At 57.4% G+C, this 26,634-nt stretch overlaps 2 protein-coding genes and 1 long non-coding RNA gene across 10 annotated transcripts in view; 2 read left to right on the top strand and 1 right to left on the bottom strand.

Moving 5' to 3' along the window:
- LOC140638293 (ATP-binding cassette sub-family A member 17-like) overlaps positions 1–4,298 on the top strand; it is a 78,082-nt gene extending 73,784 nt beyond the window's left edge. For all 5 annotated transcript variants that reach the window (XM_072835376.1, XM_072835374.1, XM_072835373.1 and 2 more), the window contains 5 exons: positions 1,337–1,524; positions 2,463–2,633; positions 2,901–3,091; positions 3,245–3,318; positions 3,832–4,298. In XM_072835376.1, the coding sequence (XP_072691477.1) occupies positions 1,337–1,524; positions 2,463–2,633; positions 2,901–3,091; positions 3,245–3,318; positions 3,832–4,278 (1,071 nt within the window). In that variant the 3' untranslated portion in view covers positions 4,279–4,298. The remainder of the gene's footprint in view (positions 1–1,336; positions 1,525–2,462; positions 2,634–2,900; positions 3,092–3,244; positions 3,319–3,831) is intronic.
- Positions 31–6,339, bottom strand: LOC140638296 (uncharacterized). The gene is made up of 3 exons (XR_012035394.1): positions 5,251–6,339; positions 3,353–3,457; positions 31–3,252 (listed from the first exon to the last, which is right to left on the bottom strand). It is a non-coding gene; the product is annotated as an uncharacterized lncRNA (long non-coding RNA).
- A 447-nt stretch (positions 6,340–6,786) lies between these two features.
- CCNF (cyclin F) lies at positions 6,787–25,839 on the top strand. Of its 4 annotated transcripts, XM_072835382.1 has the most exons (17): positions 6,787–6,855; positions 7,474–7,628; positions 8,839–8,945; positions 9,833–9,900; positions 10,921–11,174; positions 11,512–11,565; positions 12,216–12,320; positions 12,639–12,716; positions 14,586–14,737; positions 17,613–17,777; positions 19,591–19,714; positions 20,376–20,556; positions 20,904–20,991; positions 22,698–22,797; positions 22,876–23,003; positions 23,797–23,966; positions 24,632–25,839. In XM_072835382.1, exons 1-17 carry the CDS (start codon positions 6,840–6,842, stop codon positions 25,099–25,101), a joined length of 2,415 nt encoding a protein of 804 aa, XP_072691483.1. In that variant the 5' UTR covers positions 6,787–6,839; the 3' UTR covers positions 25,102–25,839. The 4 variants fall into 4 exon arrangements, with proteins under 4 accessions (XP_072691483.1, XP_072691486.1, XP_072691484.1 ...); XM_072835385.1 differs by lacking the exons at positions 6,787–6,855; positions 7,474–7,628; positions 8,839–8,945; ... (3 more) ...; positions 12,216–12,320; positions 12,639–12,716 and adding an exon at positions 13,252–13,531; XM_072835383.1 differs by lacking the exons at positions 6,787–6,855; positions 7,474–7,628; positions 8,839–8,945; ... (3 more) ...; positions 12,216–12,320; positions 12,639–12,716 and adding an exon at positions 13,547–13,791.
- The last annotated feature ends 795 nt before the right edge of the window (positions 25,840–26,634 follow it).

A 26,634-nucleotide genomic window follows, 5' to 3' on the forward strand; every position in this document is an offset into this window, starting at 1 on the left:
TCTCTCTCTGTGACTGTCATAAATAAATAAAAAAAAAAAAAAAAGAAATAGAAGAAACACCAGGTTATAATCAGCCGATGAGGGCAACCTACCAGAAACGAGCATAGTGAGACATCTGAAGCATCTTCATTCACGTCTGCTTCTCCTGCCGGCACGTAGCTCCAGCCTGGTGGCAGGTGTCTTCAGGGGAAGCCCCACCCTTGGTTGTGTGACATTCCTGGCACCTCCCGCCCTGATTCTCTCCACCCGGGCGGTTTCCCGGCCTGCGCTGGTCAGAGCCTTGCGACCCCCAGCCGGGGGCACCCGCAGCGGTCCCTCCCCTCACTGGGGAAGCGGATGGGAAGAAGAGCATTGGTTATTTCTCCAAAACGGAATGCTACCCCTCTCGTCATCTACTCCAGGGGACTCCTTGGCCTGGGCAGTCTGCTGCAAGTGTAAAAAGGCGACAACTTGGAAATCACTCACACGTACCTGTGTTGTTGTTTTTTTATATGTAAATAAAATCTAGAAGCCTTCCCCAGATGGCTAAGTAGCAGTTAAACTCAGTTGGACTAGAGCTGCGTTTCTTGACTGAGAAAGATCTTTAAGACACACTGTTGAGTTAGGAAAGTAATTTTGCACAGTGGTGGTTACAGGATGATATGGTTTTGGCATAAACAGTATACAACTGGTCCTCAGCGGGGAGCACACATGTGCGTACAGTCTGGAGGTGCGCACCACCCCAACCACGATTCCAGCAGCCTTCACATGAGTGTTCTACAGAGAAAACCTACTTACGGGTCATATGTCTAACAGGAAATATTTTTTTAAAGATTTTATTTATTCATGAGAGACACAGAGAGAGAGAGAGAAGCGGAGACACAGGCAGAGGGAGAAGCAGGCTCCATGCAGGGAGCCTGATGCGGGACTCAATCCTGGATCCCAGGGTCATGCCCTGAGCCAAAGGCAGAAGCTCAACCACTGAGCCACTCAGGAGTCCCTAATAGGAAATATTTTTAAAGGGGAAAAAAATAGAGCATCTTCTACTGACCAGACGCTCCTACGGTGAGGAGAGGCAGGGAGGTGCCAGGCACTGAGCCAGGCAGGCGGGGAGGGGAGAGCCTGGCGTGTGCCGCACGCAGACGCCACCAGCCAGTGCTGCCCCCAGGCTCCCTAGCGCCACTGCTGCTCCCCTCCCCCCATGCGGCGCACATCTGTCCACAAGGAAAATGTGGGTCTATGCAGGGCAGAGCAGGAGCCTGGGCCGGGGCGATGCCAGCACAGCTGTCCAGGCCCCAATGCAGCCCACGGCTCGGCTTCTGACGTGCCTCCTTCTTGGGCTGCGTTCCAACCCCAGGTACGCCAGTCGGTGGGCTACTGCCCCCAGCTTGACACCCTGCTCAACTACATGACCGGCCGGGAGACGCTAGTCATGTTTGCCCGGATCCGGGGCATCCCCGAGCGCCACATCAGTGCCTGCGTGGAACAGGTCCTCGATGACTTACTCATGTACACTTTCGCAAACATGCTGGTGAGGACGTACAGGTGAGGCCTTCCCCTCCACCGGTGAGATACACTCTCACCCTTCTCAGCACAGGGCAAGGCCCGTCTGCTCCGGGCCGGGGGCAGCCGTGCAGTCCACGCCACTGTGAGGACAGGTGGAGGGCCACCTCCTGAGCACAAAAGGGTCTGTGGCCTGGGCTGCCCCGAGGCACTGCTGTGTGGCCCGGGGCAGGTCGGTGGCTGAGGATAAGCAGACGGTGTCCCAGGTGTTATCGTCCTTCACTTGGCAAAGGGCCTCGGGTTTTGGTAGCCTTGTATTTCAAGCACACGTTCTTGCTGTGTCTGGGGTCTGTACTGCTGATGTCCCGCTGAGAGGCCGGGGGTGGGGGTGGGGGTCTTCCTCAGTCTTCTGGGGCCACCCACGTGTACCCCGACCCTTAGCTTACCCACCAGGGCCACGCAGAGCCAGTCCCGAGCCTCCCCCTTGGTGTGCACAGTGCCCCTTGGAGGTGGGTGGCCATATCCCACTCCCAGGACTGGGAAGTCAGAGAGGACTGGGGGGCCCAGAGGCAGTCCTTGGCTCTTCCCTCCCTGGTGGCTTTGGTTTCAGGCAGGTGTTTGTCCCTCCTAGCATCTTTTGAAGATTAAACAAGTTAACACTTACGAAGTTTACAACAGCCCCATGCACACTGTAGATGCTATGTGTTCGTTTAAAAAAAGTTGGCTAAATGGCCCTCTGTCCTTACCTGGCCATAGAGACCCTCAAAGAAGACTCATGGACCAGTGCCCCCCACAGGGCCATGATTTATACACTAGACAGACAAGTCACGATGCCACCTTACAGGCAGGCAGTGGACCTTGAGAGAGAGAGAGAGAGAGAGAGAGAGAGAGAGAGAGGCGCTGTGTGTCTGTAGTGGGAGGCTGGGCTACTGCTGATTGTTGATTGCCACTCACCCCAACCTTGCCCACTCTGCTCCCAGTGGCGGCAACAAGCGTAAGCTGAGCACTGGCATTGCCCTGCTTGGGGAGCCTTCGGTCATCTTCCTGGACGAGCCATCCACCGGCATGGACCCCATGGCCCGGCGCCTGCTCTGGAGCATTATCTCACGGGCCCGCGAGTCGGGCAAGGCCATCGTCATCACCTCCCACAGGTAGAGCCGGGGTCTCTGGGGGTCAGTGGTAAGAGCCGGGACAACGGCTGGCTGGGTGGGGCCAGGTGGGCAGAAGCCCTGGCCGCCACGGGTGCAGACGCTGTGAGCAAAGGCCCCAGCCTAGCCACGGGGGGCCACCCTCTACACGTGGGAGTCAGGAACCGTTTGATCTGGCCGCCGCACCGGCCCCCTCTGCGCGAGCCTCCAACGCAGTGGGCAGGCCCCAGCAGGCCCGGCCCTGTGTCAGGCCTCTGCTCCCCTCCCCAGCATGGAGGAATGTGAGGCCTTGTGCACCCGGCTGGCCATCATGGTGGAGGGGCAGTTCAAGTGCCTGGGCAGCCCACAGCACCTCAAGAGCAAGTTTGGCAGCGGCTACTCTCTGCGGGCCAAGATCCGGAGCGACGGGCAGCAGGAGGCGCTAGAGGAGTTCAAGGCGTTTGTGAACCTGACCTTCCCGGGTGAGTGCCGCTGGCTGCTGCCGAGGGAGGGCATCGGGGCCTCATCCCTGCCAGGTGCCACGTCGTCGTTGCCCCAGGGAGGAGGGCCGTGATTCCAAGGTCCCGGGCCCTCCAGCCTGGCCCTCACGGGGACGCGGTGTCTTCCTCCTGCAGGCAGCGTCCTGGAAGATGAGCACCAGGGGATGGTCCATTACCACCTGCCCGGGGCTGACCTCAGCTGGGCCAAGGTGAGCGTATACCTGAGTCTCAGAGGAAGCAAACCTGTGATGTCACCAGCTTTCTGGGGTGACTTGCTCTCTATTCTGCGTGGAAGCTGCATTCTAAGCTGGTGCATTTCCTCTTCCCATCCCCATGGTAACGCTCACCCTGATTTCATAAAATATAAGGATGTGTAAGCAGGAAGGGGCCTCTGAGATCAACTCCTCCTGCCCCCTCACTTCACAGAGAGGGAAGCGGGTCCGGAGAGGGGACGCCACAGTCCCAGGGTCCTACAACAAGCTCAAGATCCAGTGGGGCCTCTGCCCCCTGGTACTGTTCCCGGCCGGTGCCTTTCCCTGAGACCTCAGGCAGCCAACTTCCCTAGGACTGACTCCTTGGAAGGTGCTCTGGGGGCAGCTGAAAGAGATGGGTCTTCTGGGGGCTTCATCACACCCCAAGACCTTCCCTCTTTCCACTCTCTGCTGCCTCCTCTTCCCCCTGTCATGCCCATCGTCCACAGGGGCCTCCCTTCTTCCCAACAGGTGTTTGGCATTCTGGAGCAAGCCAAGACGAAGTTCATGCTGGACGACTACTCTGTGAACCAAGTCTCCCTGGAGGACATTTTCCTGAGCTTCACCGGCTCTATACCTGTCACCAAAGAAGAAAACAAGCACAAGCCAGCAGAGGATTCATCAACCTCACCCCCTCCCTCTTCCTCCCAACTTCCCTCCCAGCCTCCCTCTCCACCTGCCTCCCAGCCTCCCTTCCAGCCTCCCTCTCCACTTGTCTCTCCCTTCCTTCCTCCCTACCCTCCTCCCTCCCAGCCTCCCTCCCCTCCTGCCTCCCAGCCTCCCTCTTCCTCCCAACTTCCCTCCCAGCCTCCCTCTCCACCTGCCTCCCCTCCTCTGTCCCAGCCTCCCTCCCCTCCTGCCTCCCAGCCTCCCTCTCTTCCTCCCTCACCACTTCCCTCAGTTTACTCACAAAAATAAAGAGTACACAGCTTGCCACAGCTTCAAGGAGTACAAAAGCAGCTTGTAGACCCAGTGAGCTCAACTCAGGACCGAGGTGACTCCCTGCCAGATTGGGGCCCCTCACCTTAGAGGCCTGGTAGAGAACCTAGTTCCATGTCAGTGGAAAAGGATCCCCTGGGTCCCATCTGGGTGGCCCCATGGCCTCTAGACCTGGCTGTGAAAGCAGCCTCAGAGGAACATCGGTCATGTCCTCTCACAGTGCAGCGGCCTGGGGCTGACTGCGATTGTCATGATGCTATACCTTCTAAAGGCAAGGGAATAGGTTGACGAGTTTGCTACCTAAGTTTCAATTTTTCAGTGTTTCAATATTTGGATTTGTGAGGTTCCACTCGTTCTCTGCCCTGGTCTCTACAAATATCAGGAGTGAGCCTGCATGTGATGGTTGCATCAACCCATGAAGTATTATTCAGATGAATAACCTAAAACTTAGAGATATTCATCAACTTTCAACAGCTGACAGGTAGTGGCGCCACGATTCAACTGAGGTAGAGGTTCTCAAAGTGGGGTTCCTGAGCAGCAGCTTGTGAATCATCCAGAATCTTGCTAGAAATTCAGATTCTCGGGCCCCACCCTAGACCCACTGAATCAGAACTATGTGGGGTGAGGCCCAGCAATCTGTGTTGTAGGGACCCCATGTTGACAAGTACTTCTGAGGCAGCTCAGGTGTGAGAGCCACTGAGCCCAGGCCTGAGAGCCGCAAGGCCAGCCTACGCGCCCAGACGGATGGGACCATGCGCCTTTGTCACAAGCACGCTCCTCTGAGACGTGCCTGTCACAGGGCCTTTCTCCAACATGGTCCCACCAGTCCCTTCTAAAAAGCCCTCTCGGCTCTTCCTCTGCAGCTAGGTCTCTCCCCCTCTTCTCAGCCAAGCTCTGGAGGAGTGGTATCTACTGTCTTTGACCAAACTTCTACCTCCCATCACCACTCACCCAACTTGACAGCACTGTTCCACCTCGTGTTCCACCCGAGGTTTCTCCATCCTCTGCAGAGCATCTGGTTCTCCTCTCCTCTGAATGGTGGGATTGCTCTGGCTCTCAGAGGCTTCACTATCCCCCAGCCTCTGTCCCTGCTGTCCTTGAAACTTTCTCATTCGCCGCCCCCCGCCCCCCCACCCCATATCTTCAATGGCCACCTTCTTCCAGCCAGGAACATCCCTGACCCTCAACAATCAAGACCTTCCCAATGAGTTCTCCCATCCCGCTGCATGGGTGCCCCGTGGTAAATGTACTCTTCTCAGCCTCTGGCAGTGGCTAGTCACCCCACGGGGCCCCCAGGGCTCTTCCTGCCAGGGCAACGTATGCAGGTGAGAGCGCACAGCATGGTCAAGGAAACAGCACTGGTTTTCTGGAAAAATAAGAAAACTTGACCTCTGAATAAATAAAATGATGGGGACATAAATGACAAGAGAGAGGACAACTGAGGGAGGCCGCTCTGGGCTCCCGGGGGGCGAGTGGGTGTGGGGACCAGGGTTTATGACCCTTTGAAGGCCTACCATAGTCTAGGCTGGAAGGGTGAGCCCCTGCCCAGAGGGAGACCAGCAACAAAGTCACAAGGGTGCAGGGGAGGAGGACGACACAGTAACAAGGCCGACACAGTAACCAAAGGCGCCAGGAAGGACGAGACACCTGGAGGGTCCACCGTGGGTTCTCCGCGGGCTCCCGGGTGCACCAGGGGCCGCCCGGGCTTCCTGTGCGCACCGCCTTGCCCCTCCCTCCTCAACCCCGACTGCCGGGCCTGGCCCCCGGGCTCTGGGACATGGGGACCCTCCGACACCGTGTGTGACCGTTTGCTTCTGTGTCCCCCGCTGCAGACTAGCGCCTCGCACTTAGGTGCGCGGCCGCCCAGCGGGGACCGGGACGGGGACGGGGACGCGGAGGGGAGGGGAGGGGAGGGGGGCAGACCCGGGGCGCGCAGGGGGGGAGTGAGCAGAGCGTCTCCGGGAAAAGCGCCGCGGCCTCCTCTGCCCGGCGCTTCCCCCGTGGGGTCGTGCCGGCCCAAGGGACGCCGTGCTCCGTGTGGCTGGCGGCAGCCGGGGGGCCGGCGGGCACGTCCTGCGGAGGCACGGCGAGCCAGGTTCGCGTCCCTGAGGGTCCCGCGCCCCGGTCCACGGTCGGCTGCGCGCGCGGCCTCGGGGTGAGCGCCAGGCTCCGGGGCGCGCGGCGGAATCGCCGGGCCCACGCGCGCACACGCCCCCGCCGGCCCGGCCCCGCACGCTCCCCGGGCGCCCCGCCCCACTACCGCCCTGGCCGGGGAGGCGGGGCGGCCGCGCGGGCCCCACCAATCAGCCGCCGGCGTTCGAATTCGCGTCCCGGCGTGGCCAATGGCGAGCGCCCGGAGCAGCGGGTGGGCGGGGCGGCGGCCGGGACCCGGCGGCTCTGGGGCGCGCTCCCCCCGCGGCCGGCCAATGGGAGGGCCCGGCGCATTTGAAAACTCGGGCGGGCGGCGGGGCGGGTTTGCGCCTGCGCGGGGCGCGCGGGGCTGACGGCGGCCGGGGGCGCGGGCGGCGGCGGCGGCGGCGATGGGGAGCGGTGGCGGTGAGCGCGGGGCGCGGGGCCGGCGGGCGCCAAGCGGGGCGGCTCGGGCCCCTGGGCCCGGCGTGGGGGCGGTCCGGGGGCGCCCGCCCGGCGCGTGGTTTAAATGCCCGGCGCCGCGGGTGTGGACGGGCTCGGGGGGCCGCCCGGCGCGGGGGACGAGGACAGCGCGGCGGGACCTCCAGGTGCCCCGCGCGGCCCGTTAATTGCCGTGGGCGACCCCGGGGCACAGCCGGTCGGGGCAGGAAGGCCTGCAGGTCCCGCGGGCGGGCGGGCGGGAGCAGGGGGCGAGCGGGGCGAGGGGCTCCCTCGGGGCGGTCCCGGCGCCGGACCAGCGCGGAGGCCCGGGCCCGAGCGGAACCGCCGTCCCCAGTGGCCGGGCTCCCTGAGTACTTGCTGCTTCCCCTAAGCCCTTGAGGAGTTTGAATGAACGACGGTGCCTGCCGGAATTGGCGAAGCCCTCCTCCTCTCTCTAACCTTTGTTCGGACCTGGAAATGAGGCGGGTTCGTTGGGGGTAGGGTACGGGGACCGTTCGGGGGTCTTCAGAGACAACTTTGCACCTCAGCCTGGCTCCTTCCCAACACGCCCCTGGACCGCTCTGCTCTGCTCTTCTTCCTCAGTGATCCACTGTCGGTGCGCCAAGTGCTTCTGTTACCCTACAAAGCGAAGAATAAGGAGGAGACCCCGGAACCTGACCATCCTGAGTCTCCCTGAAGATGTGCTCTTTCACATCCTGAAATGGCTTTCTGTTGGGGACATCCTCGCTGTCCGAGCTGTAAGTTGCCGGAGGAGAAAAATAGCGCCAGCCCTAGCTTGTTGACCTCACAGGTGGTTTACACCATCAGGGCTCAGGGCTCTGGGCTCCGTGTTCTTAGATGTCAGAACAAAATCTTGGCTACAGAAGAGGGCAGAGGCTATAAGGACGAGGATGGTAATAGACATCTGAGGTTGTTGCAATCTGCAGGAAAATAGCTAAGCTGAAACAGTGCAATATGTTTTGAATCGCTTTGTTGCAATGTTTGTTCTCACAGAGAAAGTAGCCTACAGTGGCAGTGAAATGTTCACCTCTTAAGAAATAACATAGTATTAAGAAAGAACAAAAACATATTCTGGAGGACAATCACCTGTGATGTTGAGCCTTGAAAGGGACCCTGGGAGGTTAGTTTGCAGAAACTCGCCTCCTGCTGACTTACTCAAGGGCATGCACAGCAAATCAGTGGAAAAACACCCAATGGGAACCTCCCAAACCTGCTTCCACCGTGGTCATAATATCCACAGATGCTGAGTTTGTTTTTTTTTTTTTAATTTTTATTTATCTATGATAGTCACAGAGAGAGAGAGGCAGAGACATAGGCAGAGGGAGAAGCAGGCTCCATGCGCCGGGAGCCCGACGTGGGGTTTGATCCCGGGTCTCCAGGATCGCGCCCTGGGCCAAAGGCAGGCGCCAAACCGCTGCGCCACCCAGGGATCCCCAGATGCTGAGTTTTTAATGGCGATGGGAACTTCAGCACATGAAATGCTCACCTGTGCTCAGGGCTCCCAGCTGGGGCACTTCCTGCCTCTGCCCAATGTGGTGTTAATTTTTTTGGTCTTTTCCTGAATTCTCTGCTGTTCTCCAGGCTCCAGCTGTGTTCCCACTAGCAAGGCCCCAGGGATAGGAGCACAAAACAAATTTCTGTTACACTTGCTCCTGTTAGATCCATTTCCCTAATCCTAGGAGGTATATGCCCTGACGAGTGTCACCACCCCTTTCTCCGCATAGATGCTCATTCTCCCTTCCAGGACCATTGGCCTTGCCTTGAGAGCCACAGAGAAATTTGCTCCTTCCGTGTATTCAAAACAGCTATTACTTTGATACACGGGTTCTTTCCCACTGGGGTGGGGAGTTGTCATCTGTCTGTCCCATGGTCAAGATCTCCAGGAGCGGGGCTTCTGGGGGGTCCCTTGATAATCTCTGCCCCCACCCCACTTCCCTTGTTCCACAGGTACACTCTCACCTCAAGTATCTGGTGGACAACCACGCCAGCGTGTGGGCATGTGCCAGCTTCCAGGAACTGTGGCCTTCCCCAAGGAACCTGAAGCTCTTTGAAAGGTATCTGTGCACCTGAGGGCACACAGTTCCCCAGTGTGCCAGCCTGCGTCCCAGCACTTGACCTGGGAACACTTTTCCTCACCCCCCAGGGAGTGACTGAGGGCTGGCAGCGTCACCTGTAGAGTCACATGCAGCACAGTCACTGCCATGCATGCCACCAGCACAGCCTGACTCATTAGTCACTGTCATGCTTCTGAAGGGTCTCACTTGGGCTGGGACTAATCTGCGTGACTCAAATGCAAGTCACCTGCATGTGGAAATTTTACTCAGCCCTCCCTCTTTTTTTTGGTCAAAAGTATATGATTTAACTCCTCTTGCATTTTAGTCCGTGGCTGATCCCAATTCCTGCCGGGGTTGGGACCCAGGGGGAGAGATGGAGTAGGAGTGAGCCCCTAGGCCTGTGGGCCCCAGTGTGCCAGTGGTTCCAGACAGGCTGCCTGAGACATAAGCGACGTACTATATACCATTCATCCTCTTAAAGTGTGCAACTCACTGGTTTTTCATAGATTCAGAGTTGTGCAACCATCACCACTAACTTTAGAACATCCTCACTACCCCACAGTGAAGCCAGAACTAGTAGAGGTCGACCTCGGTGTCCACTCCCTATTTTCCCTGCAATTTTCCCAGCCCCTGGCAACCCCTAAATCTGCCCTCCTGTGTGTGGATTTACCTCTTGTGGACATTTCATGTAAGTGGAATCATACCACATGTGTGTGACCTTTTGTGGCTGACTTCTTTGGCTTGGCACATCATTAAGGTTCAGGTGTCACGGTTGAGGGGTATATGACTGTGTTACATTTAAAAAATCCTCAGTTAAAAAACAAGTGTTTTAGCTTCAAGTGCTGTGTCAGACAACATCAGGTGACGCTGTGTTTTTAACTGTCTAGGGCTGCGGAAAAGGGAAATTTTGAAGCTGCCGTGAAGCTGGGCATAGCCTACCTCTACAATGAAGGCCGTAAGTCCTTGCGGGGCTGGGCTGGCCTTGCCCCACTGGGTGCTGAGCACGTAGAACAGGCATGAGCCCTTCCCAGTGGGAGCCATTCAGTCCTTATTCTTGCTTGTCCGGCCATATGCCTCTCCCCTTGTCCACTGGACCCCGCAGGTTGTGTGTAGGTGCTGGGCCCTCTCCTTCCTTGGCCACAGTTCATCTGTGCTGACTGGGACAGCAGTCAAAGGGTGCCTGATTCTACAGGGTATTAATGACGCAGTAGCCACGGCTCCAGGGGAAGGCAGGTCAGAGCCAGCCTGGTGCCTGAGCTCCTTCACCCCCAAGGACCAGGTGGTCCCTGAAAGAAGCTGCATGGCCTTCTCTCCCGGCACCAGCCTCTTTGCTTAGCACACAGAACCAGGCCGCGTGTGTCCAGTCCCAGCTCCCCAAAAGCACAAAGACTGGGGATGGCTGCTAGTTTTCTGTTTCTAAAAGATCTGGTGTCTTGCTGAGAAAGCTCCTGCTCCTATCTGGTTGGCAGGATTGTGGGGACCAGTAGAGATGGTGAGCAGTCCTCCTGCAGGCTCCAGAGAGTGGGCTTCTCTGTCACACAGTGGTTCCTAGACAGAATTCACGAGCCCTGCGGCTCAGCGGTCCAGAGTGTACAGTCAGGCAGTTTTTAGTATGTTCAGAGCTGTGCAGCCATCACCACCATTCACATCTGGAACATTGGCCCAGAAAGAAACACTGTACCCACTAGCAGGGGTTCAGGCTATAGCTCCCAGCAGGAGGGGGGTGGGGGCGTGTGTGCCGCCTCCAGGGGGGCACCTTCCCAGACCTTCCCAGCTTAGGCTGCTGGGAGGACCTGGCAGGGACATGTGATTCACAAGGTAGGAAAGAAGGGGGAGGAGCCCTGTCTTGAAGGGCTCTGCTCTCATTAAACGCTAACAACTTCTTACTGTGTGAGGTTGTAGACTTTCACAAAAGCCTGTGGGGAATTTTGTGCACCTGTCCTTTGGACCCAACTCAGGCTTACGTTCTCCACAGTGTCTGTGTCTGATGAAGCCCGTGCAGAGGTGAATGGCCTGAAAGCCTCTCGCTTCTTCAGCCTCGCTGAACGACTCAATGTGGGTGCCACACCCTTCATCTGGCTCTTCATCCGCCCTCCGTGGTCGGTGTCTGGAAGCTGCTGCAAGGCCGTGGTTCACGAGAGCCTCAGGGCAGAGTGTCAGCTACAGGGAGCAAGCCCTGGCGAGGGACACACGGGAGGCTGGCATGCTGGACGGTCCGAGCCCCATAGGGTGAGGAGACACTGGACCGTGTAAGGCCAGGCGCTTGAGGAACGTGGAGGTGCAGAAAGTCAAGAGTGTGGGTGTGGGGGCATCTGGAGATGAGTCAGCAGGTGGGGAAGGCTCAGAGCTGGGGCTCCCCAGGGAATCATAAGAGGGGCTGGGCTGAAAACCCTTGACAGCTGAGAACACAGGACCCAGGCTCCTGGAAGCCTGGAATCAGGAAGCGCCTCTCGGTATGGGGTTGGGGCCAGGTGGGGGCCTCAAGAACACATGGATGGGGGAGGGGGATGGGCTGGAAGCTTCCTTTCTGCTGATGATCACACTCCCTACCCCCCTTATCGTCTAGACTCACAGAGCATCTCTGCTACACTGCTTGGGGAGAGTGCTCAGTCTCTTCGAGGTGAGTCCATCGCCCTGGGTCCAGTGGGCCTGCCACCATGCAACACAGGACTCTGTTTCTGTGCTACCTACCTTTCTGGCCATTCCAGACACCATGGACCAGGGAGTAAGTGGGAAGCAGTACCCCTCCTGTTGTGCAGGGTGTAAAGGCAGGCTCCACCTGTGAGGAAACCTCCACATCCCACCTGGGAGGGCCAGTGTGGAGGGCCCAGCCAGACACAAACCTCATGCGGGAGGAAAGGAGCCTGTGAGGGCAGAGCTCGTAAGCTCGCTGTCCTGGTGCTGGTCAAAGCACACATCTTAAGTCGTTTCCACTCTTGATTTATTTATTGCACCCCCCCCAAAGATTTTATTTATTCATGAGAGACATAGAGAGGCAGAGACACAGGCAGAGGGAGAAGCAGGCTCCATGCAGGGAACCCAATGTGCGACTCCATCCTGGGACTCCAGGATCACCCCCTGGGCTGAAGGCAGACGCTTAGCCACTGAACCACCCAGGCATCCCTCCACTCCCGACTTAGTTAACTCTGTCAGGAGAAAAGCCCACGAATGTGATTCCAAGAGGTCCGAGGAGAGACGGTAGTGGCCAGTAGAGTCTGGTGTTCTGCAGAAAGCGGGGTGAAAGAAGCCACTGTCTGGGGTCTGTTGTAGGATGAAGAGCGGAAGCAGCAGGCCCAGGACCTGTTTGAAGAGTCTGCTAATCAGGGATGTCTGGTCAGCTCATACCTCCTCTGGGAACGAGACAGGAGGACGGACGTGAGTGGGCCGGGGTCTGGGGAGAAGAGGATTTGTGTTGGCCAGAGGTGCCATCTCCAAATGGGCCCTTTGGCAAGGTTCCGTCCATATGGGAGACCCTTGTGCTGCTCCTGGAGCCCCAGGAGCCTCTGTGCAGGAGCCGTTCCCAATGGCTGCCCCCAGCAACCTCCGTCATTTGGATGTAAGGGGCTGGGAAGAAGGCTGAGCTGTGGACCCCCTGGGGATGTTGGGAGGAACATTTAAGAATTGATGGGTTGGTTCTGAGTTTTTCCAGAGACACAACTATATAAAAGCATGATGACTCTCTTGCACTGACAGATGTCAGATCCTGGGCGATGCCTCTACAGCTTCCGGAAACTCCGAGACTACGCTGCCAAAGGCTGCTGGGAAGCACAGGTAAGGCAGGAGCTGGCCTTTCTCCTTCTACCTCTTCCCGTGGGGACCATGGTGGCAAGATCCCACTCATAGGCAGTAGCAGTGGCTCAGGGCTGGCGCCAGAGCTTACAGGAGTGTAGCTGTGGGGTGTGCAGGGAGGGCGGCCTGGGGGTGCTTCATCTCTGCCCTTTACCCTGGCGCCTCCAGGCCCCCTGCCCAAAGCCAGCCCGGCTGCCCATGCACCACATTGCTGTTAGCCCTCCTGTTGCTCCCTGAGGGTGCCGGTAGCTGGGGCACCTGGGAGCACATGGGTGTGTGGAACATTTCCTGGCTCTCGTCATTTGACCGGCTCAGCAGGTCACCCAGCGTTAGAACCAGGGCACAAGGCATTTGCTGGCAGTGGTCTCTGGACGCTGTCCTGTGGCAGCTATAAAGAATCATTGTTTAAGACAAAGGCAAAAAAAAAAAAAAAAAAAAGACAAAGGCAGCCCCTCTTTGCCAGGCAGGTGCAAACTCACTCTTGTCGCCCCACCAAGGGCGTGTTTGAGAGTTATCTGCCCTAAAAGTGAGGGAAGAAACCACAGAGCGGGAGGTGGCCCAGCCTGACTGTCACAACACAGTAACGTTTATGTCCAGGGCAGTCAGCGAGCTTAGAGAGACAGAACTGCGAACAGTGCAGTTCCCTCAGAAGCTCCAAGGAGACATGAGAATAGTAACATTCCAGTAAGTGTTCCAAGGGTCTCCGTGTGCTCCTGGAAAAGAGGAAATAGAAACAACTGGTCAAAGCTCAGAGCAGCAGCTGTCCCGCCAGTTCCCAGGGGCCCATCTCTTAGCAAGTAACATGTATATTGTTTCTTTTTTCTGTGCCTGAGCCTGGATAGCTGTTAACTTCTGAAAATACGCATTCTTCACAAGGCAGTGTTTGCTGGGAGAGATGTGATAAAGCAGCATTCTCTTAGCTTGTATCAATATCCGTGGCCCTTGCAGAAGCCTTAGCAGGGCCGCCCCTGTGGCTTGACCACATGAGTACTGACGTGGCTGCACAGAGATGTTCCACAAAGTGATCAAACAAATCAAACTCTGGGAGGAAGAACAGGTGAAACATGCTTACAGGTGTTTGTATCATAAGGAACCACGTTGTCTTGGGTGAGCAGGGAGAAAATAAAATGTATGTAGCCATGGTCAGGAATGTGTAGACAGAGTTACAATGCATAGAAACATCTGGGAGGAAGTATCTAGAAATGGTTGCTAGTTACCATCAGAGGGCCCAGAGGTGCCAGGGCCTGGGCAAAGTGGCAGGCACAGCTCAGTAAACCGTCGCACCTAGCTACCTGGGCAGATGCCGTTAAGCCCCTCACGAGAAGGGAAACTGAGGCACACAGCGGTTTTTTTTTTTTCCGCCCGCCCCCCCCCCCCCGAGTTTGCCTGTGGTGTTCACACAGACTCAGGTTTTATTTATTTATTTTAATTTTTATTTATTTATGATAGAGAGAGAGAGAGAGAGAGGCAGAGACATAGGCAGAGGGAGAAGCAGGCTCCATGCACCGGGAGCCCGATGTGGGATTCAATCCCGGGTCTCCAGGATCGTGCCCTGGGCCAAAGGCAGGCGCCAAACCACTGCGCCACCCAGGGATCCCCAGACTCAGGTTTTAAAGGCAGGTCATCTGAACCTCCAACCAGTTTTGGCCACTTGGCTATGCTGACTCCACTGTACATGTTTTGTCCCTTTTTAAAGTTCATTTCCATGTGATGTATTTATTTCAAGATGAGTAGTTAAAATGTGAACCGTGCTGTTTCCACAAGGCTGAGAAGGCGTAAGCACCCCCTTTACCCACACGTGTTGCCCCCCGCAGCCCGCGGCTTTGTGCTCACGTGCGTGTCTGTCCGCAGCTGTCTTTAGCCAAAGCCTGTGCACACGGAAGCCAGCTGGGCCTGGAAGCGAAGGCCTCCGATGCCGTGGTGCGTCAGCTCTTCCAGACGTCCCGTGCCGTCGGCAAGCAGCAGGTCTTCTCTGTGCAGAAGGGCCTCAGTGACACGATGAGGTGAGGTCCTCCAGGCGAGCATCTGCTCGGGAGGGTGGGAGGAGGCAGGGTGGCACCGGGCCCGGGGGGTAGGGTGCTCCCTGCCCTGTTTCCGTCTAAGCCGCCACCACTGGGTGCCCTGGGTTAGCAGCCATGCTGGGACCCCCGTATGTGTGTACGTTTCCTAAAGGCAGTGATGTGATGGCCCTGCTATCACGGCTCTGAAGAGAAAATGTCCCCATGAGCATCCGTGCTCCAGTTTTCCTCTTTAACCCTTGGAACGTGTCCAGCCATTTTAAGGATCTTTCTAAGATGATGGGATTCGTACTGCCAGTTTCAGAAGCCAGAACCCCACCTCCTCGTTATGGCTCCTCGTATGAGCACCGATGTGCTGCACCAGGGTCCGAGGCCACCAAGTGCGCCCGCAGCGGGGAGCTGTGCCCTTGGCATGGCCTCCTGCCCTGTGTGCCCTGTCCCTTCCTGCATCCCACTCCGTCACAGGATACACTAGAAATAGAAAGTAAAGTGGAAAATGTAAATAATTTTATAAGCTTCCACAAGATTTCAAATATGCTTTGGAGGGGCACCGGGGTGGCTCAGTCGGTTGAGCGTCTAACTCCTGATTTCAGTTCAGGTCGTGAGCCTGAGCCCCATGTCAGGCTCTGTGCTGACCACAGAGGTTAAGATTCTCTCTCTCCCTCTCCCTCTGCCCCTCCCCTCTCCTCTCTAAAAAAATTAATTAATTTAAGATGTGCTTTATATTTGTAAGGGGCAGGCTCTGGCTATACTGCAGCGCTCATGGCAAAGCCTCAGTAGACGTTTGTGTTTAAAAAGATCATGCCGGGGCTCCTGGGTGGCTCAGTGGTTGAGCCTCTGCTTTCTGCTGATGCTGTGATCCCAGGGTCCTGGGATCGAGTCCCACATCGTGCTCCCCAGAGGGAGCCTGCTTCTCCCTCTGTCTGTGTCTCTGCCTCTGTGTGTGTCTCATGAATAAATAAAAACCTTTAAAAAAAACAAAAAAGAGGATCATGCTTTCCCCAGAGAGGCTTGATCTCACACACACAGTGCAGGGAAGCATCATCCTTTATTCCCACATCAAACATCATCAGGCCATTGTCCGTTTGAATCCTGGGCCGGTGCCCGTGGCCATAGTCCCCTCTCTCCCACTTATCCCCTTCCTGTGAGAAGGTGGATCCTGAGAACACCTTGCCCCTCTCACTCTTCCCTTTTTTGGAACCGTTGTTCTGTTTTGGGACGTTTTCTGCTTTTCAAGAAGTAATAGGATTTTATTGAAATATTAACATCACTTCAGTCTTTGAGTTGAACCTCTTTCCATTTTCCTCTATTTCGGGTAACAGCCACATTTTATTTCTTAAACTGAGTTATGTTTGACGTGTGACGATTATGTTGATTATGATTTAGCCATTTTGAAGGGTTGGGCTTTTTTTTTTAATTTTTTTTCTTTTATTTGTTTATGATAGTCACAGAGAGAGAGAGAGAGAGAGAGAGGCAGAGACATAGGCAGAGGGAGAAGCAGGCTCCATGCACCGGGAGCCCGACGTGGGATTCAATCCTGGGTCTCCAGGATCGCGCCCTGGGCCAAAGGCAGGCGCCAAACCGCTGCGCCACCCAGGGATCCCGGTTGGGCTTTTTTTTAAAGATTCTATTTATTTGAGAGAAAGAGCAGGAATGGAAGGAGGGCCAGAGGGGGCCGAGGGAGAAGCAGGACCCTATTCCCTACCCCACCCCCACCACTGAGTAGGGAGCCTGACACAGGACTCTGATCCCAGGAACCCAGGATCATGATCTGGGAGCCCGATGTGAGACTCAATCCCGAGACCCCAGGATCGGTCCCTGGGCCAAAGGCAGGTGCTAACCTACCGAGCCACCCAGGGATTCCCCTGAAGGCAGATTCTTAACCGAATGGAGGATACCACCCCCCCCCCCAGGCGCCCTGGTTGGTTGGTTGGTTTTTACAAGTCAAGCCATTAAGATCGCTATACCTGGTTGGGGGAGCTTCCTCTTCTGTTCCCAGTATCGGCTGGTTTTACCTCAGACACCTGACGCTCACACATCTTCCTGCTCCTGGGCGGAAACACAGGCTTTGTCTTATTCCCGTTCTGTCCCCCCACCCCCAGCCCCATTCCTGCCCCTGCAAGCTCCACCACCCTGGCCCGCCTTTCCCTCCTTCCCTCTGCCTTTGATAGATGCTTCCACCTGGCACCTGGAACATTTGCCCAGAACCCAGCAGCATTTTTTTCCTCTCTCCCTTGCTTCTGGTCTCTCATCTGTCCTCTGCTTGAAGACAGGGGTCTCCTCTCCTTTGTTCAAAGAGGTGTCTACCAAACTTGGGCATCCTTGCTGTGGCACCTGGCACTGCAATGTGATGTCTGTGGCCCCAGTCCCGGGTTTAGCCCTGTTGAGCAGGGACCCACGTTATCTGCTCCATCGGGGCAGTGCCCCGCTTGATGAGTCCTCTGTTAGCTCAGTTCCGACTCTTTGCTCTGCCGCCAAGGGTCGAGATAAATGACCCCTGTGGATGAGCTGCTTCTCTGGGAGGATACAGGTTTGCAGCAGGGCCAAAGGTCTTGCCACCTTCAAGTGGCTGTTCTCCAGTCCTGGGCCCTACAGGGTGGCCCCACCTTGCCCTTCCTGTGTCTGGGCTCATCCTGTACCTGACAGTCCATATGGGAGAAGGTAGGGTCCACAGACATGTGAGCTCAGCCTCCTCCCAGGGCAAGGTCGGCCACTCCACTGGGCCCGGCACCTCTGGCGGAGACCAGTTCCTGGGTAAATCAGCCATGCTGTGGATGACCCACTCCCTCCCTCAGGACAGATGGGCCGGGCAGGAGTGGGACGGTCACCCTCGTTTCCAGGCATGACGCTTTTCCTGCAGGTACATCCTCATCGACTGGCTGGTAGAAGTTGCCACCATGAAGGACTTCACAAGCCTGTGCCTTCACCTGACTGTGGAGTGCGTGGACCGGTACCTGCGGAGGAGGCTAGTGCCCCGGTACAGGCTCCAGCTGCTGGGCATCGCCTGCATGGTCATTTGCACCCGGTAAGGGGCCCCTGGGCAGCAGGGTCTGCGAGGTGACCCGCGGCAGCTGGTCCTGCCCAAGCTCACAGGCTGGCTTATTGGTAAACAGCCTTCGGTGTCCCCCCTCATCAGATCAGATGGGGGTCTGAATGTGTGCAAGCGGGGTAGCTCTCCCTATGTGAGGACGGCAGAACGGACCCTTGGCGAGTGGGCAGCCGCTCATCCCGGCATTTGGGGAACCCAGAACATGGCCTTGCTTGGTCAGGCTCAGGCTGGGTCCCTCCACCCCAACTTCTGAGGGTGACATATCTGGGAGGGGCCCAGTGGGCTGCCCTCTGGGGTCCTCCTGAGATCTTGGAAAGACCACTTCTCAGCAGTTGACTTGCTGAGCCTATGTCATTAGAGACCCGCAGTTAGTGGGTCTCATGCCCCAGCCAGCTCCCAAAAGACCCCACTCCAACCGCAAAGACAGGGCACCTCCTTCCCACACAGCTGCTGGCACCCCGGGCATCTCTGACTTTTCACATGGAACCATCTTATGTTTTACCTAAATCTACTCTCTCTTAACCAGTACCTGTCTGCCTCAGTTTTGCCTTTGGAAGCATCTTGTGTGTCCTTGTTTTCCCAAGCCGGACATCCCTGCGTGACCTGCCACTCCCCCTGGGCAGTGTTCACAGACCGGCCTTGAGGGTGAGGGACAGGCTTGCCACACCCAGTGCTGTGAACCCAGACACATTGATCCTCTGCTTGTAGCCCAGAGGTGGGGGGCCAGGCTTATGTTGTTGGGGTGGTTTTTCTATGTCATGAATTCATGGAAAGCCCTACCCCGGTGACCCCTGAGGCCACCATATCCACCTTTGCAGCCAGCTCAGCCACATGGCCGTGCTGGGAACTGGGAAGTATGGTCTGTGGGAGACCAGTGTGGGCTTGGGGCTGCAGGCAGGCTGCCACGTGCCGACCAGCCCCTCAGGTGTGCTCAGGGGACCCTGCATCCACTAGAGGTGGTGGAACAGGCCTCTCCTCCTCCCCTCTGAGGAGCATAGTTAACGTCCTCACAGTCAGAAACTGAGCTACCGGACTGCCAGCTGGCTAGCACTGAGATGCCTTCTAAAGATCCTAGAGGCAGAGATGCCCCACCTCCCCTCGGAGCAGCACCTGTCACGACCCTCTGCCTGAGAGCTCCAACACCCGGGCCCATTGGGCCCACTCCTGCCTCATGCTTCGCGCCCCCCACCCCCCACCCCGCCATCTCCCATCTTCTCTCTGTCAAGCGGACAGCAGATGGGGCAGCACGAGCGTCCCTGGGACAGAGCCGCCACAGCCTTAGCCCTGCTCGCTTGCCCGCAGGCCACTGGGCCAGCGTGTTCCCTGCTAGTCGGGTCTGCTGGGTTGCAGAGAACAGGGTGGCTGTCTGCCTAAGGGACGGTCAGGATTCCTGTGGCCATACCCCGTGCTGAACACAGACCTTCAGGCAACCTCCAGCTCTGCTGGCTCTCTTGCCTCCCGGGTTTAAGCTCTTGTTCATGTGTGCTCCATAGAAGCTGGTAGGATGCTCAGCCCCCTAAGAGGATTGACCAATCACGTTATTTGTGGGTGCCTTTTGCAGAAACCTCCGTGTGCCTGGAGCCTGGTCACTCCCACTGCTGGCACCAGTCCCACTTCCTTTGCAGACCCTTGGGACAGGGTCACATAAGCTCTTCAGTTCCTCTCAGGGGCTGCAGGCAGCCCCATCCACTCTTTGCCCCCCTGCCAATGCCTCCCATCACTGGGGCCTAAAATGATCGCTGTCTCCAGGGAAAGCTGACTCCATGCTCAGACTCCGTTAATGTTCTAGGTTCATCAGCAAAGAGATCCTGACGATCCGAGAAGCTGTTTGGCTCACAGACAACACGTACAAATATGAGGACCTGGTGAGGATGATGGGAGAGATCATCTCGGCCCTGGAAGGGAAGATTCGAGTAAGTGGCCATTTGCTTTTTCCTTCTAAGTCAGTCGAGGGGCACCTGGGTGGCTCAGTGGTTGAGCACCTGCCTTTGGCTCAGGTTGTGATTCTGGGTCCTGGGATCAAGTCCTGCATTGGGGTCCCTTCAGGGAGCCTGCTTCTCCCTCTGTCTATGTCTCTGCTTCTCTCTGTTTGTCTCCTATGAATAACTAAAAATTTGTTTAAAAATCTTAACAAATAGGGAGATGCCCGGGTGGTTTAGCAGTTGAGCATCTGCCTTAGGCCCAGGGTGTGATCCTGGAGACCCAGGATCGAGCCCCACATCGGGCTTCCTGCATGGAGCCTGCTTCTCCCTCTGCTTATGTCTCTGCCTCTCTATCTCTGTGTCTTTCATGAATAAATAAAATATTTTTTTAAAAAATCTTAACAAATAAATCAAAGTTGAAATCATGGGAGGGGACAGCAGGAATGTTGAGCTTTCCTGTTCTGGAAAGTCCTCCTGGACCCAGAGAGCCTGAGACCAAGGCTGCATCTGGTCACTGCAAAACCTGGTGCCGGTGTGAACATTTTCTGGACCAGACACTGTGCCTGCTGGCCAAGGACCAGCCTCCCTGTTGAGCGGGCAGGTGAACCCTCTACATGCCAAGACCTCATGTCCACCTCCCCATCCCGTCCAGGTCCCCACTGTGGTCGACTACAAGGACGTCCTGCTGACGCTGGTCCCTGTGGCACCGAGAACCCAGCACCTCTGCAGCTTCCTGTGCGAGCTGTCCCTGCTGCACACCAGCCTGGCTGTCTATGCTCCAGCCCGTCTGGCCGCGGCCGCCCTGCTGCTTGCAAGGCTAACACATGGGCAGAGTAAGGAGCCTGCGCTTCCGCCAGCCTCTCCACAGGGGCTGAGCCAGGGACTGGGGATTCCCGAAGTCAGGAGATGGGAAGTGATTCTCACATGCAAGGCAGGGAGAGAGAGAAGCATGCCCAGCTCCTGGATGAGGAGAAACCAGAATGAACTAAAAGCCCTTTTGTAGGGATGAGGTTAAGAGATGGTTCTAGTGATTTCTTACACTGTTGACCGTGAGCATGCAGGCTTCCTAGATGGGGTGTGTTTAAACCTGAGCTCCAGGAAACTCCGCAGCAGATTCGTGGGGGCCATGGGGTGCAAAGGGGCATCAGAACAGCCCCGACACCCCTGCTTTCCTCCCCAGCACAGCCCTGGACCACAAGGTTGTGGGACCTGACTGGGTTCTCCTCTGAAGACCTCATACCCTGTGTCCTGAGCCTTCATCAAAAGTGGTGAGTCCGTCCAAAGAAGTAAGTTCCCCCCAGCTGCCATGGGGGCTCCATCCCATGTCCCTCGGGGGAGCTCACATGCACGTCAGGCCTATCAGCCACATGCAGGCCTCCCAGCAGCGTGCTTTGTGTCTCACTGTCGACATTTAGAAACGCCAGGCCACGTTGCACCTTTCACACATTTTTGACATTCGACACGCGTGGCAGCTGCTCCCCACCCAAAGCTCATTCCACAGGCAGCAAACGGTAATAGAAACGTGGAAGCTGGCTGCCTGGGTGGTGGTAGTTGTAGTGTGGGGCCAGTTGTCCCCTCGCCCAGCAGCTGGCGGCTGCGATGCTTCATGCCGCGGCCCCGCTCCTCGTCCATTTGCTCTGGTGCCCGCTCCTGACGCGTGCCTGCCCATGGGGCGTCTGCCAGGCCGTGCTCTCTGTCCTCTGCCCCCGTGTGAAGGTCAGGGAACTCCTGGCTTTCGGCCCGTCTGCCAACGCTGGCAGGATTGCCAAGGTATCCGACTTGAGCCCCAGGACCCCCAGCCCCCCGCGGCTTGTCCAGTCTGGACCCTCTTCCCTGGGCCATTCCTCCTCCTCATAGATGCCATTTGCTGCCTGGTGGATGTCCCTCAGCCCCGGGGCCAGCTGTTTCCACTGTTCTTCCCCACGTCCCACCGACTCTGGAGGCCTGTGCTCCCGAGTGCTCATTCCCCCAGCGGCTCCCCAGATTACTGCATCTGAGGAGTCCCTTCTTTGTACACCTTCCAGGAAGAGATCAGAACTCCCCTGTGGGGCCCAGACCCCTGGGAGCAGCCCCTTCTCGGGCCCCTGCGCTGTTGCTGGCCGCGCCCTGTCCTGCTCCAGCCGTGGTGAGCCTGGCAGCGCGTCCTGGGGCTGGCGTGTGCTGTGGCCAACTCTGTTTGCTCTTGTGCCTACTCGCAGCAGACAGGGAGCTCGGGCAAAGGCCGATGGGTCAGCGTGTGTGTGGCTGACCGCTCACTCAAAGGGTGCAAGCAGCCCTCCTGGTACTGGCTACCAAAAGTTGTCATAGGCTGTTCCCCCGCCCCCGCCCCCAGAGTTTCTTTTTATTTTTAAGTCAGATAATTAGAAACATTTGTTTACCAGCTAAACTTTTTTAGGCATACAATTCACACTCAGAGCTGTGCAGCTATTGCTACGGTCAGTTTTAGAACCTTGCGCCACCCTCAGAAGAAACCCTGTACTCGTGGTCACCCATGCTCCCATCCCTCTAGCCCCTGGCTGCCACTCCCCTGCTTTCCATCTCTGCATATTTGCCTGTTCTGGACACTTCATAGAGGTGGAGTCCTTCATCAGGTGGCCTTTTGTGACCAGCCTGTCACCCACATAGTGATTCCACCAGAATCCCACTTCACTACGTGGGTAGGCCGCATCGTGCTCGCTCACGTGCGCATTGTGGACAGCAGGGCTCTTGCCACCTTTTGGCTGTTGTGAACATCCGTGCACAACTTTCTGGGTGGCCGCGTGTTCACGTTCCTCTTGGGGATACGCCTGGGAGTGGAGCCACGGGGCGCCCCACCTGACCTCCCATCGCTAGGCTGTTTTTGAAGACATAGCGTCTCCTCTTGCTTCACTGAGTGGAGGCTAAAGTGGAGTGTCTTGGGCTGAGGGTGCCGATGCCTCCTGCTCGGAGCCCTGCACGTGCCCCCGCCATCCCTCACGTGTCCCTGTGTTTGCAGCTTCCACGATGACGCCCCCAAGGACTACAGGCAAGTGTCTCTGACTGCCGTGAAGCAGCGATTTGAGGACAAGCGGTACGAGGAGATCAGCCAGGAAGAGGTGCCCGCGCCCCTGCCCGCTCCCAGAGGCTCGCCCCTCCAGGCCCCGTCCCTCCCGCTGACCCTGCTTTCCTTCCAGGTGCTGAGCTACGGCCAGCTGTGCGCAGCTCTGGGGGTGAAGCAGGGCAGCCCAGAGCCCGCGTCTTTCCTCAACACGGGGGACATTCATGCCTTCCTCAGCTCTCCGTCGGGAAGGAGAACCAAGCGGTGAGTGAGCCCTGTGTCCCTGTGTACATTGACCCCTGCGTGCTGGGCCTGGGTTCCCTGGTGACTCCTGCAGCTGTCTGAGGGGTTCCTAAGATATAGTAGGGAGAAGCAGCCGGTCCCACAAAGAATGAAGTGGGATTGAATCCAGGCCTTGGTTCCAGGGCCCGATCTCCACTGTCGACTGCCCTGTCCTCCCCAGCGCAGCTGTCTGTCTCACTTTAACCTATGCCCGGTGAGGGAGGGTGGCCTTGAACACAGACTGAGCCCAGCAGGCTCTGGTCCTGTGGCGCCTCGGTCACTTGCTGGCCACACTCCACAGTGTCAGTCACTCCCAGCCCTACCCCTGCTGCCTGATTCTTGCTCTCCATGCTTCCCTGGCTGCCCTCGTCTCCTCTCTCGTCTCCTCTCTCGTCTCCTCTCTCGTCTCCTCTCTCGTCTCCTCTCTCGTCTCCTCTCTCGTCTCCTCTCTCGTCTCCTCTCTCGTCTCCTGAGCATATCCCACACCTGACCCCTCTCTCAGCACCCTGGCTTTACCACCTAGAGTGACTTGCCCTCCCCACCTTACCCACCCGAGGAACTCTCGCTGCCCTTGCCAAGTCCAGGTGGGCAGCCTCTCCCGTGCTGCTGGCCCCCCGTCCAGGACCCGTGCCGGGAGCTTCCTGAGGGCAGGCCACTGGGCAGCTGGGTCGGCCCTGTGCACAGCACCCCCAGCAGGCCGGGCAGGTGCAGAGGACCAGGCTGAGCCTCCCACCCCGCTGCCCATGACCGGACTCCTGGCTCTCCCACCTCGCAGGAAGCGGGAGAACAGCCTCCAGGAGGACAGGGGCAGTTTTGTCACCACGCCCACTGCCGAGCTGTCCAGCCAGGAGGAGATGCTATTGGGCAGCTTTCTGGACTGGAGCTTGGACTACTGCTCTGGCTACGAGGGTGACCAGGAAAGCGAGGGCGAGAAGGATGGTGATGGTGAGTACCACGGCCTGGAGGCCGTCCACATGCCCCCTAGAGGATCAGGGGCCCCACACATAAGCAGGCATGAGAAGACCAGAGCCCCTAGAATACCAGAGTGGGGATGGGGGCCAGGGTGGGAGTGCCCGCAGCCCACAGGGGCGGGACAGATAAGACCCATGTCCAGCCCCAGCCAGGCCTATGGAAGGGCCTTACCAGGGCAGGGAAGTGGAAGAGGCCTATTCTGGAATGCACGAGAACTTTCTAGAACATTCTGTGAGATGTGCCGCTCACTGCCCTTTTGGGCTGTGTACCCCCTCCCCCCAGGGCTGCCCATGGGAGGCTCTGTCCCTGTGTTCTTGGGCGGCTAACCACACAGGAGGCCCAGTTCAAGCAGTTTCTGTCAACCTTGTGATTGCTTGCTTCTGTGTCTACCTGGGGAGTAAATAGATTATAGATGACTAGGTTGTCTTTCTGTGCTCCAAGTCACATTCAGTGTCACTCTCTTATTTCTTACCCAAAGAGCAGTACAGGGGACTGTCCAGCGAGGTCCAGGACATGTGGCCGAGAGCCACGCCTGTCCTGGCCAAGAGCTGGACCCTGGGCCACTGGGGGCCCTGACTGGGCAGGGGGGCATCCCAGTGCTCACAGTGGCTGGATCCCTCACCCCATGTCTCCCACAGTGACAGCCCCCAGCGGCATCCTCGATGTCACCGTGGTCTATCTGAGCCCAGAACAGCACTGCTGCCAGGAATCAAGTGACGAGGAGGCCTGCCCAGAGGACAGGGGACATCAGGACCCACGCACCTGGGTACCAGGCCCCCAGATGCCTCCCACCCCAGAGCCCGAGCCTCAGCTCTGCGGCACGAGGAAGCCAGGCAGGGACAGCGTGACCTCAGGGTACTCCTCCATCAGCAGCGCGAGTCCCACAAACTCAGTGGACGGCGTCTCGGGGGGCCCTCCCCAATCTACCTCAGTGCCATCCCCAGGAAGCGACTTGAACACACAGTTTTGCCACCATCATGCCAAGAAGTCATGTTTACAGTGTCGCTCTCCAGGCCCTCTGGAGAGCAGCGTTCCCCAGGTGAAGAGGAAAAGCCTCTGCACCCACAGCGAGGAAGAGGAAGAGGGGGACGTGAGCCAGGCTTGCTGAGGCCGAGTGTGCCCACACTCGCCGTGGGATCGCCTGCGGAGGGAGGCTGCCGCTGCACTAGTGAGCCGTGGGGTGCTGGGGATGGACGCCACCTGCACCCCCAGTGGCTCTCACACAGGGAGTGCACAGAACACGGGACACTAAGTTTCTTTCTCCAGGGTAGTCCCATGTGAGCCGTCAGAATGTCTAAATCAGAACAAAAACTCAGATTCTTCCCTTTGGAAAACAGCCTCGAAGCAATCATGCCACACCCTGTGAAGCCCGTCTCTGTGTCCTGCTCTCTCTGGGGAGCTTGAGCCCACGTCCTGATCTCCCAGCCCCAGGGAACCCTGTCCCAGGAGCCGACAGCTTCCTCAGTGGGGCACACGTGTGACCAGGTGGCCTGGCACAGCTCCCCTCCCAGCATCTATCTGGTCTAGGTTCCGGGGGTGCTGACAGCTCTGAGCACAGCAGACCACCTCGGCTCCCTTCCTGAGGGAGCCCGGCCCCTGCACCCTGTTGTGGATGACATGAGACCCCCAGTGGGGAGGGCTTGACGTCTTGGCCCTGAGCTCCCTGCCCACCGCACTCAGCTCCTTCTAGAAATTTGCTCTGCCCCCAGCAGGTGGTGTCTGTATGAACACCTCTCTTTGCACTGAATTTCTAGGCCATTTCTTTTCCTGTGTTTATTTCCATCCTTCATTCTTCTGAGATGGAAACAAAAGAAAAATTAAAGATAGAAGGCATTAAATTTTTAAATAGCGACTCAACTTTATTTAGGCTCAACTTAAAAGAACGTGTGATTCAGATCCCTCCGTGCTATCCTGATGCTTCCCAGAGAGGCCCCATAGGAGAAAATTAAATGTCCTCAGTAACAGCTGAGGTGACCACAGTGCAGAAGAGGGAGATTCAAAGGGCCTGTCCCCACCTGTTGGGGGAGGTGGACCTACTGTAGGTTCCTGAAGCTCCCCCATGCCTCCCACCTCCTGGGTGCTGCAGCCAAAACAGCGGAGGGATCTGCTCAAGACGGACCCTAACCACTGAGACGTGTGCCTGGCAGCGATAGCTTGTGTTTCTTCTCAACACATCAGGAACAACCACTGCACCAGGCCAGGAATGGACCAAAGGGATACTGACTCAGTGACGGCTCTTCTGTGTGCTTGTGCGTACATGTGCGTGGGTGCTCTGCGGGAGCTGCCCAGCTACTGTAAGAGCATTCTGACCCCTTCTGCTTGGGGCATGGTTGGGACAAACCTCTCCTGTCCCTGTGGGCCCCTGGGCATGTGTGAGCCTCACTAGCCTCACCTGTAAGCTGGGGCTATAGTACCTACCTCACAGGGGTGTTGTGGGGATTAAATGTGATGAGGGCAGTGGCAGCTGCGTGACGTGCATGTCTGAACTGCCCGCCTCCTTGTCTGTGGCCCCTGGTCAAAAGCCCAACTCCGGATGGAGTTTAAACCACCCTCTCCCGGCCTACACCCAAGACCATTCCAGTGGGGACCTAATGCCACCTACCTGTGCTGTCAATGCCTCTTCCTGTTCCCTCCTCCCTCC

This window comes from Canis lupus, chromosome 8, assembly GCF_048164855.1.
Source record: "Canis lupus baileyi chromosome 8, mCanLup2.hap1, whole genome shotgun sequence".
In the NCBI taxonomy this organism is placed as follows: Eukaryota; Metazoa; Chordata; class Mammalia; order Carnivora; family Canidae; genus Canis; species Canis lupus.